The following is a 15,854-nucleotide window of genomic DNA, read 5'->3' on the forward strand; positions in this document are numbered from 1 at the left end:
TTTTGAGACAGGTTGTCCCAAAATGTAGTAACAGCCCAGTCAACCCCGTGGCCATCCTACTGCTGAGCCTCCTGAGAGCCTCCACATACGCGGTCTGTTTTTATACTTGTTTATTTTTATTTTACATTTATGTGCCTGAGTGTGGAACCCGGGGCTTCTACAACAGCAGCCAGAGCTCTTAACCCCTGGGCCATCTCTCCGGCCCTGTTTGTTTTGAAATCGTCTCATGTAGCTTGGGTTGGCCTTGAACTCCTGATCTTCTGCCTCAAATTCTGGGATCACACACATAGGCCACTATACCTGGCCTGATTAAAATGTTCTGTTTTAACATTTAAATTTTCAGTAGAAAAAAAAAATAAGTATAAGGAAAGTCCAAAGCCCAGTGGCAAGCCGAGAGAAGACAGGACTGCCAGAGGTCACAAGTCAGAGTGTAGTAAAAACAGTCCCTGCTAATCACTAAGAAAAGCAATAAATACACTAGAAAAATCAGCAGAATAACGGAAAAGGCAATTCTCAAAAAACTCAGTGGTCAGAAGTGTGGTCAAGGTGGTCATCTTCACTAGTGATTAGTAAAGATGCAAAAATTTTTTCAAAAGTAGTTTGAGCTGGAGAGAGAGAGCTGAAGAGCACTGGCTGCTCCTTCAGAGGACCTGAGTTCAATTCCCAGCAACCACATGGCGGCTCACAGCCATCTGTAATGAGATCTGGCGCCCTCTTCTGGCCTGGGGGTGTACATGCGGGCAGAGCACTGTGTACATACATAATAATAAATAAATAATTTTTAAAAATAGTTCATCTTACTCTGGCTGTGCCTAGATGACCAAAGGAGCAGTTGTGTATATATTCTGGTGTGGTGAGTAAGTGTGTGTGTGTGTGTGCGCACGCGCGCGCATGGTGTATAACTGTGATGACTGTGCTGTGTGTATATAACCGTGTGTAAGGTAACTCTGTGTGTGTGTGTGTGTGATAATTGTATGTATGGATAAGTGTATAACTGTGTGTGAATGTGTGAGGTAACTGTGTGCGCATCACTATGTCTGTGAAGCATAACTGTGTACGTATAAAGGTATTGTCTGTGTGTGTGAGATGTGCTGAGACACTTTGGACCAATAAAAGGAAACCGCTAAGACAGGACTGGGCATAACTGGTCATCAATGACCGCGTAAAAGGAGTGAGACAGGGTTTCCTCGGAAACCGTGAAGGGAGCTGAGGTTTGAGGAGCCCGATCCAAACCTCCTTATCACTGAGCTTTCCCGCCTCAAACCGATGCCGTGAATAAGATGGGTCGAAGGACAGTCCTGTCCCGCTTTCCGGCACTCTGCGGGTGGCCTCCAGCTCTGGGCAGCCCATCTGCCCACTCAGCCCCAAGGCGAGGAGGCGCGGGCTGCAGGCAGCTGCTCACACAGGCCTTTAAATGAAACCGAAATGAAAGTTCACTTCCTCATTGTGAATTCATGTGACAAGCTCCAATTTCTTACTAAAGTCAGCTCCCCAGCCCCCGGCTGCCTGGGACGTCTTGGAGCGAGCACCACACATGAAGGTGACCACGGGGACGCCTGTGCACGCTGCCGCGTATGTACTGTCTGCTTTCTTTTAAAAAACTGGTTTTGTTCATCTACGGTCGTGAACGTTATCTTTTCATCGGCCAGGTTGCCAGATTTTTTAAATCTTTGCTTTCAGGAAGTAAAGCTGAAAACAGAGATCAGATCTCCCATTTCACCTCTTGTTTTTCTGGTGAGAGTCTCTCTGCTGGCTGAGGCTGAAGCCCGGCTTTCTGTTTGAAGTTAAAAATCCCAGCTGGTCTGAGTTAAAAAGATCCGATTTCAGGCAACTGCGAATTTCCATCAACTATAGGTAGGGGATGGGCATCCGGTGAGTTGTTTAGAGGCTGGGTCTCACCTCTTAGGCTTGGAGACCAGGCTGGCTTCAAACTCCCCTGCCTGGCCTCTGCCTCCCTCCCGAGCGCTGGGGTCACAAGCTTGGGCCACCAAACCTCGCGAGAAATGATGTTTTGTGGTGTCTCCTTTGAAACAGATATGTGGTTTGTTGGGGGAGAAATGCGAAGAAGGAAAATAGCCCAAGGGTGTTAAGAGCTGAGAGCCGAGAAGTAAGCTGGCCTTTAGCTATCTGGAAAGCAGAGGGAAGGCTTGTTTGCCAGTGGAAGCTCAGCCACCTGGCTGTTTGTATTGTGTTGTTCATGGTCAGGCCAAGGGCCGTGATCACCCACGCGAGGCAAGTGTTAGGCTGTGGAGCTGCATCTCCAGCCCAGCTTTGTTTACTTTGGAAATTTGTTGTATCTGTGTTGACCAAACAGGCCTTTAACTCCCTTGTTCACAGTCCTGCCTCAGCTGCTTCTTCTTCTTCTTCTTCTTCTTCTTCTTCTTCTTCTTCTTCTTCTTCTTCTTCTTCTTCTTCTTCTTCTTCTCTTCCTCCTCCTCCTCCTCCTCTTCTTCTTCCTCTTCTTTTTTTAATTTTTATTCTTTGAGACAGGGTTCTCTGTGTAGCCTTGGCTGTCTTGGACTCGCTTTGTAGACCAGGCTGACCTCAAACTCACAGCGATCCTCCTGCCTCTGTCTCCCGAGTGCTGGGATTAAAGGCGTGCATCACCATTGCCTGGCTTATTCTTCTTTTTAAAGATTTATTTATTGTTTATACAGTATTCTACCTGCATGTCAGAAGAAGGCATCAGACCTCATTATAGATGGTTGTGAGCCACCGTGTGGCTTCTGGGAACTGAACTCAGGAGCCGTCTGTCTCTCCAGGCCCCTTGCCTCAGCGTCTTTAGGGACCTGCTGCTGTACCTGCCTTATTTTTTTAAATCAAGTGTTAACTGATATAAGAAATGAGAGCAGTTATACATATTAATGAGGCACTATGTGCTGTTGCAATGCTTTACTGATTTAAATATTTAAATGGCCACTGAAGACAGAGGCATTGCCTCATAGGGCTTACCATGAGAAAGGAGGAAGGGGATTTTTCCTTGAGTAGATTTGTTGCAAAATCCCGGAAAGTCTTTGATTTTTTTTAACTCTCTAAGTGTGTTTGTTGGGGTATTTTATTTTATGTCTATGGGTGTTTTGCCAGTATGCATGTAAGTATGTGCACCAAGTGCATGCAGTGCCCGTGGAGACCAGAAGAGGGCGACAGCTCCCTTTGGAACTATGGCTGCAGAAGGTTTCCTGCTGTGCTGTGGGTGCTGGGATTCAAACTCAGGTCCTCTGGCTGAGCACCCTCTTAAGCAACGAGCCTTTTCTTCAGCCTTGTTTGGAAAATTTCTGAAAATGTTTTCTTTTTCACTTATTATTAATTTATGTATTTTGACAGAGTCTCGCTACATGTCCCTGGCTGTCCTGGAACTCACTGTGTTGACCAGGCTGACCTGTGTACTCTCAGAGCTCCCCCTGCCTCTGCCTCCTGAGTTCTAGGATTAAAGGCACATGCCACTGCCAAGCCGAAGACCCCGTCTCAAAGTACTGAAAGTATTAAAATACTATTTTTGGTACTAGCCTCAGCAGCACATATACTAAAATTGGAACAATACAGAGAAGATTAACATGGTTGGTCCCTGCTCAAGGACGACACACAAACTTGCAAAGTGTTCCTTTTTTTTTTTTTTAAAGATTTATTTATGGGCTGGAGAGATGGCTCAGTGGTTAAGAGCACTGCCTGCTCTTCCAAAGGACCGGGTTCAATTCCCAGCACCCACATGGCAGCTCACAACTGTCTGTAACTCTAAGATCTGACACCCTCACACCAATGCACATAAGTTAAAATTAAAAATAAAATATTTTTAAAAAGATTTATTTATTTATTTATTTATTATGTATACAGTGCTCTGCCTGCTTGTACCTCTGCACACCAGAAGAGGGCATCAGATCACATTATAGATGGTTGTGAGCCACCATGTGGTTGCTGGGAATTGAACTCAGCACCTCTGGAAGAGCAGCCAGTGCTCTCAACCTCTGAGCCATTTCTCCAGCCCCCATTTTTTTTTTAATAAATAGTATTTTGGACATAATTCCTTCTTCGTCCTGAACATGCCAGGAGTTACCTGTATTATTCTAACCTGGAATTGTAGCACGTGGGATTCGGAGTCAGGCAGAGTAGCCTGGGCTGCAAGGCAAGTTCCAGGGTAGCCTGGGCTGCAGAGCGACCTGTCTTTATAAATAAAAACAAGCAAACAAAAGGGAGCTATTTGGCCAAAGTGCACACAGCTAATGGCTACGCTTCCTCTGTTCCTTTCCCTTACGCAGAATGAGATGGCTGCTCTGGATGCCCCTGGTGTGCTCCCTGGCAACGGAGCAACTGCAGAGAGACCCCACCGTGGACCACGAGTGGGAAGTCTGGAAGAAAACCCATGACAAACAATACCAGGACAAGGTAGATGGCAGTGCCCCTCGAGCAGCGTGCTTTTGCACGGTGCCCTGATTTCCTCCACCCCCAAATGGGATTTAGACATGCAATGCTCTCCAGAAGTTCTGTGCACTCATTTCTGGCCAGACCTGCTGCGAGTCGTGTTGGTGGTGACAGACAAGGAAAACCGGGAAAGCAAGGCAAGGATGACAGGGGCCCAGAAGGCAGCGGTGACACGTCTTTGGGGATGTGGTAGGAGGGAGCAGGGAAGGCCAACAAATGAGGGACATTAGAACAGCGGGCTGACAAAAGCAGGCCAACAGACAAAATTGGTGGAGGAGCCAGGACTGAGTACAGGACTCTGACGGGAGACCACATTGGGCACATTTGAGGAACAGAAAGAAAATCTGGGCTGTGGAGGCAGCTCAGTGGGTAAAGAGGAACTGAGCTCAGACCTCTAGAGCCCACGTAAGACAGAGTGCAGTAGCCATGCCTCCTAACTTGTGCCAGAGACATCCAGCCTGGAACATGCAGGGCCAAACAAGGGAGCCCGGTTCACAATGTGGAAGATGAAGACCTCAGACCTCCACACGAATCCTGTGGCATGCTAATACCAGCACCCATACTAATACAGAGAGGGAGGGGGAGGGGAGGGGGAGAGGCAGCAGGAGAGGAGGGTAAAAACAGACATAAAAGAAAAATTATGTGGCCGGGCCCTGTGGCACACGCCTTTAATCCCAACACTCGGGAGGCAGAGGCAGGGGCATCGCTGTGAGTTCCAGGCCAGCCTGGTCGACAAAGTGAGTCTAGGACAGCCAGGGCTACACAGAGAAACCCTGTCTTGAAAAAACAAACAAACAAAAAATTATGTGGATGAGTGTTTTGCCTGCATGAACTTCTCTGCACCACATGCACAGTCCCTTCTAAGGACAGAAGAAGATGTCAGGTCCCCTAGAATTGGACTTCCAGGCAGTTGAGCTGCCGAGTGGGCGCTGGAAGTCAAACCTGGATCCTCTGTAAGAGCAGCCAGTGCTCTTAACGCCTGAGCTGTTCTTTCAGCCTGATGCCCCAGCCCCGCGCCCCACCCTGGTTTATTCATTTTATTTCCTGTGCACAAGTGTTTTACCTGCATATATGTAGGTGCACTACATGTATGCTTGGAGTCCAGGAGAGGGCAGTAGGTGCCCTAGGACTGAAGTTACGGGTCATCATGAACTCCTGTGTGGGTGCTGGGAGCCAAACCTGGGTTCTCTCTGCAGCAGCAACAAGTGCCATTAACCACTGAGTCAGCTCTCTGGCCCCCAGTTAAAAATAAAAGTGTGCATCAGTGTGTCTGTACGTGCCTGTGAGAGTGTAGGTGGGTTCCAGGCCAGAGGCCCTGGATCCTCAGGAACTGGCCTCACAGGTGGCCATGAGCTGACTGATTGAGAGCTGTGACCAAACTGTGTCCTCTGGAAGACCCCTCTCTCCCTCCCTCTCTCCCTCCCTCCCTCCCTCCCTCCCTCTCTCCCTCCCTCCCTCCCTCCCTCCCTCCCTCTCTCCCTCCCTCCCTCCCTCTCTCCCTCCCTCCCTCCCTCCCTCCCTCCCTCCCTCCCTCTACTTGGATAAGTAGTATTTTAAAAACTCATTATAGTCTCTGGCCCATGGAAGTGTCTCAAGATAGGATTTTGGTTTCTTGTTTTTATTTTGTTTTTCAAGACAGGGTTTCTTCTGTGTAGCCCTGGCTATCCTGGACTCACTTTGTAGACCAGGCTGGCCTCGAACTCACAGTGATCCACCTGACTCTGCCTCCCGAGTGCGGGGATTAAAGGCGTGCGCCACCACGCCCGGCTCTAGATAGCGATTCTTGGCTCTCGTTTCTGACTTGGTCTTTGGCTTTTATTTCAAAGCGTACTTGTTGATTGAGCTCAAAACGTTAACTATAACTTCAAGCAAGTAGGTCCTGTAACTATATAAAAATTTTTGCAAATTAGCAAGTAAAATTGCATATACAATAGTTTATCTGTAGTCCTATCTATGGTGCTGTAGGACAGGCAGGGCCCTGCAGCTCGCTCCTCTCACTTGAGGCTGCACGCCTTTAATCCCCACACTCGGGAGGCAGAGGCAGGAGGATCGCTGTGAGTTCAAGGCCAGCCTGGTCTGCAAGAGTCCAGGACAGCCAAGGCTACACAGAGAAACCCTGTCTCAAAAAAACCCAATATATATATTTACGGTGTGTGTCAACGTCTGTGTGTGAACATGTGCAGGCACATGTGGGTACCGGCAGAGCCCAGGAGGGGGCGTTGTATCCCCTGCAGCTGGATTATCTGCAGCTGTCGGTGCCCAGTGCATGCTGGGAACTGAACTGGCCTCCTTTGTAAGAGCAGTAAGTGCTCTTAGCTGCTGAGCCGTCTCTCAAACTGAGCTTGGTTGGGTTTTTTCCTTTAAAAATTTTTGTTTTACAGCCAGGCGTGTTGGTACTTGCCTGTAATCCCAGTACTCAGGGAGGCTGAAGCAGGCAGATGGCTCTGAGTTCAAGGCCAGCCTGGTCTACAAAGCGAGCCCAGGACAGCCAGGGCTACACAGAGAAACTCTGTCTCAAAAAAAAAAATAAATAAAAAATAAAAAATTTTTATTTTAAGCAGAGCACACACCTGTGATCCCAGCACTCAGGGAAACAGAGACGAGTGGATCGCTGTGAGTTCGAGGCCACCCTGGTCTACAAATCGAGTCCAGGACAACAAAGGCTACACAGAGAAATACTGTCTTGAAAAAAAAAGTTGTTTTATTTATTTTTGTTTGTTTTGGTTTCCGGTGTGTGTGTGTGTGTGTGTGTGTGTGTGTGTGTGTGTGTTTGAGATGGTCTCTATATATATGTCCTAGAACTAACTCACTGTGTAGACCAGGCTGGCCTCGAACTCACAGAGACCCCTCTGCCCCTGCCTCCCAACTGCTGGGATTAAAGGCGGGCGCCACCACACCGGGCTTACGTTTACGGTCTTGTTGGTTTATTTTCCGTGTGTTCTGTGAAGAGAACTTGGGGGAGTTCTCGCCTTCCACCATGTGGGGTCCAGGTCACACGCTTGGCTGAGGCGCCATCTCACCAGCCCTGCCTTTAATTCTTCAGTCAACTGTGAGTTCTTTTGTGCCAGGTAAGGACTCAGTTTCCTGCCGCTGCAGGTGGCTCACGACGCCCACACTGGTAGAGCAGTGGGGTTGTCCTTTCTCCCTGTGTTTTTTGCATTTTTGCCATGCACGCCTGTTTGTTTCTGGGTTCCTTGTCATGTCACAGGCTCGGCCTGTGTGCGCGCCGGTCGGTCGCCGTGGGGCCTCTTGAGGTACAGCACTGTGATGCCTCCACTTTCGTTTCTTTTGCTCAGGGCTTGTCGGAAGTTCCACCTAGCTCTCTGAATTGTTTTTTCCGTGGTGGCGAAGAACACTGTTGGAACTTTGATGGGATTACATCCAGTGTCTCGATTTATTTTGAACTGTCTGGCTGTTTCAGTGATCTAATCCTCCAGTGCCTGGACGCAAGCTGTGCGGCACTCTGGGCTTCTTTCGCCACAGTGTTACAGTTTTTAGCACACAGCTGCATAGAATTGTCCTCTGACCCCCAGCCTTGTGCTATGGAAACACACACACACATACACAAACACACACAATCATAAACACACGTGTGCACATACACACACATACCCCTGCACATGTACACATATACACATATACATACATGCACACACCTACATACACATGTGTGTGCACAGGCACCCACACGCACGTGTGCACACACACCTGTACACACACACACACACACCCCACTAAATGCCAAAGATTAAACCAAACAAACACTTCTAACTTAAACACGTGTAGATGTCAGAAATGACATCTGAGTGTGTGTGTGGGTGGGCGTGTGTGGGTGCAGGTGTCTGAGGAGGTGACGAGAGGGCACCCAATCCCCTGGAGCTAGGGGTGCAGGTGTGTAGAGCCCCGTCACCCCACGTTGTGCTGGAACAGAGCATGCGCCCACCACTCGAGCTCTTGACCTCTGAGCTGTCTCTCCAGCCCCGTAGACTCAACACCCCCTACAAATACAGTCTAGCAACTGGATTATATGAACAGTCGAGAGGGAACTGCAACTGCATGTGTACTTACGCATGTAGGTAGGTAAACTGTGTAAACAGACTTCACTTTTTGTTGGTTTTAGGAGACAGGGTACCACTGTGCATCTTTTGTGGATTACTCTATTTTTACTTTAAGTGTATGGGCTCTTCGACTGCATGTATGGCTCTGTACCGTGCGCATGTGGTGCCCACGGAGGTCAGCGGAGGGCATCAGATCCCCTGGAACTGGAGTTACAGACGGCTGTGAGCCGCCGTGTGGGTGCTGGGAATTGAACCCGGGTCCTCTGGAAGAGCAGCCAGTGCTCTTACCCACTGAGCCACCTCTCCAGCCCCTCACTCTGTATCTTAAGCTGGTCTAATAGTCACTGTGAACTCTCAGACGTCTTCCTGCTTGTGCCCGGTCAGCTCCCACCACTGACGAGAGGTGAGCACCCGAGGGTGTTTGTAACCTTGGGGAACCTGGGTCCAGAGCCTTCATGCTTTCCCACACAGTTCTTGTGACTAGGACACCTGAGTACCAGAAGAAAATGAAAATAAAACTTTTCAAATACCCGAAGAGACAGAAATTTAGAGTCAGCTGAACTGATTTTCAGAAATGAGAAAGAATCTTACAAATATTTACGAAGCTAGGTGTGAGGGGCACACAAGAGCTGAGGCAGGGGGATTGCTGTGGGTTTCAGGCCAGCCTGAGCTACAGTGTGAGTTACTAGGGCAGCCATGGCCACATAGCAAGACTATGTCTTAAAAGAAAGAAGCAAACAAAGAAAAAGAAAAAAAAATCTAGAAAGATTAAAGCTTGTTGCTTATAAAGAGGAATGCATCAAACAAGCTTCTAAAGTATGAAGTTAAAACTCAAATTCCCAATATATAAAAGAAAAGAAAAAGAAAAAGAGAAGGAAATTAATTATGTGTGTCAGATATTAATAAATATCTAAAAATTAAGAGCAAGAATTTAAATTAAAATATGATTTTAGCAGTTGTGTTGGACATATTTGCTTACGTGCTTTTGGACAGATCCACATTTAGTAAATCCTGTTTGGGGCACGGGAAAGGTGGCTCAGCAGTTAGAGCACTCAGCGCTGCTGCTCTTGCATGGCCCCGGCCTTGGTTCCCAGCACTCACTTTGGGTGGCTTACATCACCTGAAACTTCAGCTCTACAGCAGGCCCTCTTCTGGCCTCTGCACCCACACGTGCACGCGCGCACACATGCATGCACAAACACACATACACACACGCACACACGCACACACACGAGGGCGGGAACACAGGGAGAGAATATTAATGAAATAAACTCCCCTGCATTAATTTTCGTGTGTCTCAGAATGAAGAACAAGCAAGACGACTCATCTGGGAAAAAAATCTGAGGTTTGTGAAGCGTCACAATCTGGAACATTCTCTGGGGATGCATACATTTACAGTGGCCATGAACCATCTGGGAGACAAGGTAGGTAAACCACAAACATCCTTATTTCATGACCGGGCAAATATAATTCCTGAAGCTATTTGAAGGTAAATGGGATGGCAACAGTAAAACCGAAGGAGACTGTTGTGGTTGGTTTAGAAGCGTGGGCTTAGTGAATGCTTACGACTAGGCGAATTGTTATTACGGTGGTGTTTTCTAACCCGCTATCAACCAGTGAGAACACAGACGGCCGAGTTCTTCCTCTGGGCTCAGGGGCTCTTTTCTTATCCCACAGCAATTCTCCATCTTCCTCTGTCCTGTCTTCTTTTTTTTCTCCCAAGATCCTCTCTGTCTTCAAAGCCCTCAAACCTTAGCCACGCCTATAGCATTTGCCTACTCAGGTATTGGTCAAACAGGAATAAGTTGTTGTTGTTGTTGTTTTGGGCTTTTTTTTTTTTTTTTTTTTTTTGGTTTTCCGAGACAGGGTCTCTCTGTGTAGCCTTGGCTGTCCTGGTCTCGCTTTGTAGACCAGGCTGGCCTCGAACTCACAGCGATCCACCTGCCTCTGCCTCCCGAGTGCTGGGCTTAAAACCCTGAGCCACCACGGTCTGGCTAGAAATAAGTTTTTAGACAGCAATATTTTGGGTACATTAAAAGTCAGCAAGCAGTAATTAGCATCAAAATACATCAGGCCAACCTCCAACAATTCCCCCTTCCTAGCTAACTAAAATGGCCATTTTAAAATAAAATACAGTAAGAACAATTATGAAAAACTATTTTTAAAAAAACCAACAGATAGGCTCTACACACATAATGACCACTCAAAAGGGATCTGGCAACCTTGAAGAAAATGTTATTTATTCTGTCTTGGTGAGTCTAAAATTCTGAACCTAAATCAGTCTCTATCCTATCAAATCTGATCTCTATCAACCTAGAAACATCAATCTAGACCTCAAAGCATCTTTTAAAATTCCTAAACAACTAGGCTTAATTGTAAAACTAATAATTTAGTCTTCATCCCCATCAGAGACTTTGGAAGGAATAAAATTAATTACCTGAGTAAACAGGAAGTGCAGGTTGGCAGCTTCCAAAATGAAAAAAATGACAGAGACAGATTGCTCTCCGGACAACCACCCCAAACTTCCCATAACATGGGAGCATCATCTTCAGCCTTCTGGCCCTACATCTGACAGACATATTTGTGAGGCAGGAACTATTGAGGACTTGCTTATCCTGTTTTGGCAGAGTTTGGCTGTCGACTCTGCCTGCACCCAAGCGTGCCCATTTCAGGCAGAACTCTGTGGCAGAAAGGAGGGCATTTTCCCCAGGGGCTGGTTTGCTGCATTTGAAGCCAGCTCCATAAGGAGGTTTCTTCTATGCTCATCATCTTCTTTGAGGTAGGCTGGGTGCTGTCAGGAGTTGACCTGTTTTGTTGTCAAATAATTCTTTAAAAAAATTTTTTTGGGGGGCTGGAGAGATGGCTCAGCGGTTAAGAGGACTGCTCTTCCAGAGGTCATGAGTTCAATTCTCAGCAATCACATGGTGGCTCCCAACCATCTATAATGTGATCTGATGCATACTGTATACATAATAAATAAATCTTTTTTTTAAAAAATGTCCTGGACTCACTTTGTAGACCAGGCTGGCCTCAAGCTCACAGCGATCCACCTGCCTCTGCCTCCTGAGTGCTGGGATTAAAGGTGTGCGCCACCATGCCTGGCTAATTCTTAAAATAATAACAAAAAAACATTTTTGAATGCCATATTCAGTAGGTCTCTGAGGTTTTTGAAGACCCTTATCTACCATTTATTTTTTACATCATCTATAGAATCCTATCTATCTGATAAACCTAGGATGCATGTTCCTGTGATAAATTAGACTAGCATTTGACATGACCATGAGTTGATCAACTAACAATTATAACTTGCATTATTTAAGTATCCTAAACAGCCTGCAGCAGCACTGTCAAAAGTATTGGAGGTAAATCTTACATTATAATTGAATTGTATGGGTACAATACCTCATACTAGAGTAAAATTATGTATATATAATGTATGTGAAGAATAGCCTTAAACTTGAATTCTATTCCGATGTATCAAAACTAAACTAATTTTTACATCCATGTATAAAAATTTATACCAATGAATTAAAAATAACCTTATTTGAGAGTAACAGTTAAGGCCTTACGTTGAGGATTCGATTCAATAATCTACGTTTTGTCCCATCATCTCTATATTTTCTATATTCTGCCTTCTTTCTTTTCAACTCCTATCTCCATACCTAAGAAAGATAGAGAGAGGAGAGAGAAATGTGAGTCTGCCTCATTTTCTCTATGAATAAGACCATTAATAACTTATAATTAACTCTCAATGACCATAAACATCCATAGCCCATGAAAACAACCAAAAACCTACACAACCCACTCCCCCTTGAGGGAACTAGGACGCTGTTCTCTCCCTCCCTCTCTCTCTCTCTCTCTTTCTCTCTCTCTCTTTCTCTCTCTCTCTCTCTCTCTCTCTCTCTCTCTCTCTCTCTCTCTCTCTCTCTTTCTCTCTGCTTCTCACTGATTTGGAGGTGAAGAATGCCTTTACAGGGGTCCAAATAAAATTGGAAAAAAAATGGTCAAGCAAGCTAGCAATAACATTTGTGGTCCAGACTCTAAATAGTGAGAAATTTTGGGTTTCACAGAAGTCCGGTTTGGAACAGTCTGAAATGCTGGACCACTTGAGATCAGCAGATTTCCTCAACGCTTTCCTGGGAGCTGGCTCTGAGGAGGAAGGGTGGAGGATGGAACACGCAGGCTGCTGAACAGCCGGGTCCACATCCAGCATCCTGGGGGATGGATCCTCTCAGGCCTGGTCCAGCGTCAGTGTCCGGTTCTTTTGTTCTGAAAATATATAAGTTGTCACAAGCATCATACAGTCTTAAAATTATAAATGTAAGGGATCCACAGCTCAATTAAAGATGGTTTTCTGCCCTTTGTATGAGCAGAGGAAAGAACATTTGTGTGTAGTCTGTTTTATTTTGACCCTTCTCAAAGAGGATGTATAATATTACTGTTACCAAAGAACATACAATCATTGTCTCATTGAAATCAAAACCAGATTGTATAGACCTAAATGCCCTTCTCTGGGCTCCTGATGTATAGGCTGAGCAGCTACCTGTCTTCCAAGAGAATGCCTCCTGTTTAAAGACACAGGCTGGTTGCGCTGAGCAATAGAAAAGGCATTATGTTTTTTTTTTTTTTTTTTTTTTTTTTTTTTTTTTGGTTTTTGAGACAAGGTTTCTCTGTGTAGCCTTGGCTGTCCTAGACTCGCTTTGTAGACCAGGCTGGCCTCGAACTCACAGCGATCCGCCTGCCTCTGCCTCCCGAGTGCTGGGATTAAAGGCGTGCGCCACCACGCCCGGCAGGCATTATGTTTTAAATAAACTTTATGCAAACTCCCACTTCATTTTTAGTGCTCAGTAACCCTGGCATCTTGTACCTGCTTAGAGGGTTGGGCCTGGTTTTCTATACTTGTTATTTTTGTCCTGCCCTTTTCCATATGAAATGGGTGGTTATGCCAAACTTTATGTTACTTCCTTTATTTTCAGAGATTACGTATACAAGGCATCCTGTACCTGAGTTTTCTCATTCATGTTTTCCATCTGTTGTGGCTGCCTTCGCCTTGCCCTCTTTTCCATATGGCATGGGTGGCTATGTCTTTTTCACCTCACCTTAATCAGCATTTAAAAGCTTACAGAAGTGTTTGGCTGCAGGAGGCAGGTAACTTGTATGTTTCTCTCCCAGACTAACTTGGTCTTTATATTGATTAAAGGAATCGCTCCCTCCCCCTTCCTCCCTCCTTCTCTCTCTCTCTCTCCCTCCTCTCTCTCTCTCTCCCTCTCTCTCTCTCTCCCTCTCTCTCCTCTTTCTCTCTCTCTCTCTCCCTCCCTCTCTCTCCTCTCTCTCTCTCTCTCCCTCCCTCCCTCTCCCTCCCTCCCCTCTCTCTCTGTCTCTCCCTCCTCGTTGCTGGTACTAACCTAACCGAGGAAGAACTGGAGCTGGTGACCCGCAGCCTAAGAAAGTGCCAACCTGTGTTGATGGCAAAAGGAAATTTTAAATGGGCCTTTTTTTTTTTCTCTCTGTAGCCAAGAGGCTTTAAAAAGCGGCTTATCAGCCAGGGGCTCCTGCCTGGACTTCATGGTGTAAACAGGCTGATCCTGAATTCCAAGGTCGGCCTGTCTTGACTCCTTTGTGTTGGAATTAAAGGCATATGCAATAATCGCCCTGTTTAAATTTTTTTGTTTCAAATCCAGTCAAAATCTTTTTTTAACGATCTCATTGTTTTAGCAATGTCAAGCAGCAAAATATTTCCACTATAGGGAAAAACAAAAAAACTTTCAAGCAAAGAGGCAAGAACACTTTAAGTTTTGGGCCAGTTGCGCCATCATAGGCTGCAGTGGTGGAGCCCTGCCTATTACTACTTGGAATTTAGTTGTTGTTGAAATGTATTTGGTGGGTCCTTCCCAGAAAGACATGACAAACACCTCACAGTTGGAGAGTTTTAAACTCTAGCCACCGCCAACTCTATGGAGAAGGGCCCGGCTCCTTTTTCCCTTCCTATCTCTTGGCTTTCTACCTAATTTCTCCATGAACTTTCTTGGAGGAGGCCTGAAAAATTGTGATCACCATTAAAGACATTGTTACCAGGTTCATAACAACAACAGCCAAAACAAAGCTAGAAAAGATCCAAGCACACTCTGCCATGGCCTCTTTCATACGAAGTGCAGTTTTAGGCCTAGCTCTACCTAAAAGGCTGCCCATCTCACCCACCCGAGCTGTCACTGCCCTGTAGTGTCACTGCCCTGCAGGCACTAGCCGGGAGCAGCGCTTGTGAAATGCATCTGGCCCATGGATGCACGCGTGTTAGGCTAGTGTGCATGTGAGCTGTGCAAGGTTTGGGGAGGGGGAAAAAACCCCACCATTGTTAAGGAACCCTTCTTCCTGTCTGACTTCCCTATAATTAAGGATTGGAAAATGGCTTGTGTTTCCCAGGCAGGTGTGGCAGGTTAAGCTAGAGGCAGTCAGAGCCCTGTCCCCTTCTGCCTGCAGGAGGTTCTGAGCTTGGGTTACTGCTCTGGGAGCTGTTCCCCCTGCTAAACTATGAGAAAGGATGAAGTTTTTTGAGGGTGTGGATACATGAACTTAGTTGGGCACCAATATGTTGTGGTTAATTTAGAAGTATGGCCTAATAAGTGTTTATTATTAGGCTAACTATTATTACGGCAGTGTTCTCTAACCCTCAATCAATGAAAACACAGACATCTGTTATATTTAAGTAAAACAAGGCTTTACCCAAGGCAGATATTACCTCCTAAGCCATCCTGCAATAACCCCAGGCTCCAGCCCATTTCTTCTGCTTCTAATAATTTCTACGTGGGCCACACATTTACAATTCTTAGGATTAGAGAAAGAAAGAAAAGAAAGAGAGCGAGGAAGGGAGAGAGAGAGAGGAGGGAAGGTAGGAAGGAGGGAAGGAGGGAGGGAAGGAAGGGGCCATTAGGCCTGACACCTGAGTTCCATCCTGGGACCCAGATGATAGAAGGAAATGACTGCTTCCTGCAAGTCGTCCCTGACTTCACTCGTGAGCCATGCACGTCTGTCCCAGTCCCCACAAACACAAGCTCAAAAAAGGGAAGGAAGGAGAGGAGGGGAGAGGGAGGGAAGGAGGGAGGGAAAGAGGGAGGGAAGGAGGGAGGGGGAGAGGGAGGGACGGAGGGAGGGGGAGAGGGAGGGAAGGAGGGAGGGAGAGGGAGGGAAGGAGGGAGGGGGAGAGGGAGGGAAGGAGGGAGGGGGAGAGGGAGGGAAGGAGGGAGGGGGAGAGGGAGGGAAGGAGGGAGGGGAGAGGGAGGGAAGGAGGGAGGGGAGAGGGAGGGAAGGAGGGAGGGGGAGAGGAGGGAAGGAGGGAGGGGGAGAGGGAGGGAAGGAGGGAGGGGGAGAGGGAGGGAAGGGAGG

General features: G+C 46.8%; 1 protein-coding gene across 1 annotated transcript in view; it reads left to right on the top strand.

Annotated features, from left to right (window-relative positions):
* Positions 1-4,022: 4,022 nt before the first annotated feature.
* The window catches only part of LOC311589818 (cathepsin S-like), a 20,842-nt gene continuing 9,010 nt past the window's right edge, over positions 4,023-15,854 (top strand). Inside the window, exons 1-3 of the mRNA XM_084768474.1 lie at positions 4,023-4,120; positions 4,254-4,380; positions 9,776-9,956. Of these exons, the coding sequence (XP_084624600.1) occupies positions 4,038-4,120; positions 4,254-4,380; positions 9,776-9,956 (391 nt within the window). The 5' untranslated portion in view covers positions 4,023-4,037. The remainder of the gene's footprint in view (positions 4,121-4,253; positions 4,381-9,775; positions 9,957-15,854) is intronic.

The sequence above is a fragment of the Acomys minous genome (assembly GCF_964271855.1).
Source record: "Acomys minous genome assembly, chromosome: 19".
Lineage (NCBI taxonomy): Eukaryota > Metazoa > Chordata > Mammalia > Rodentia > Muridae > Acomys > Acomys minous.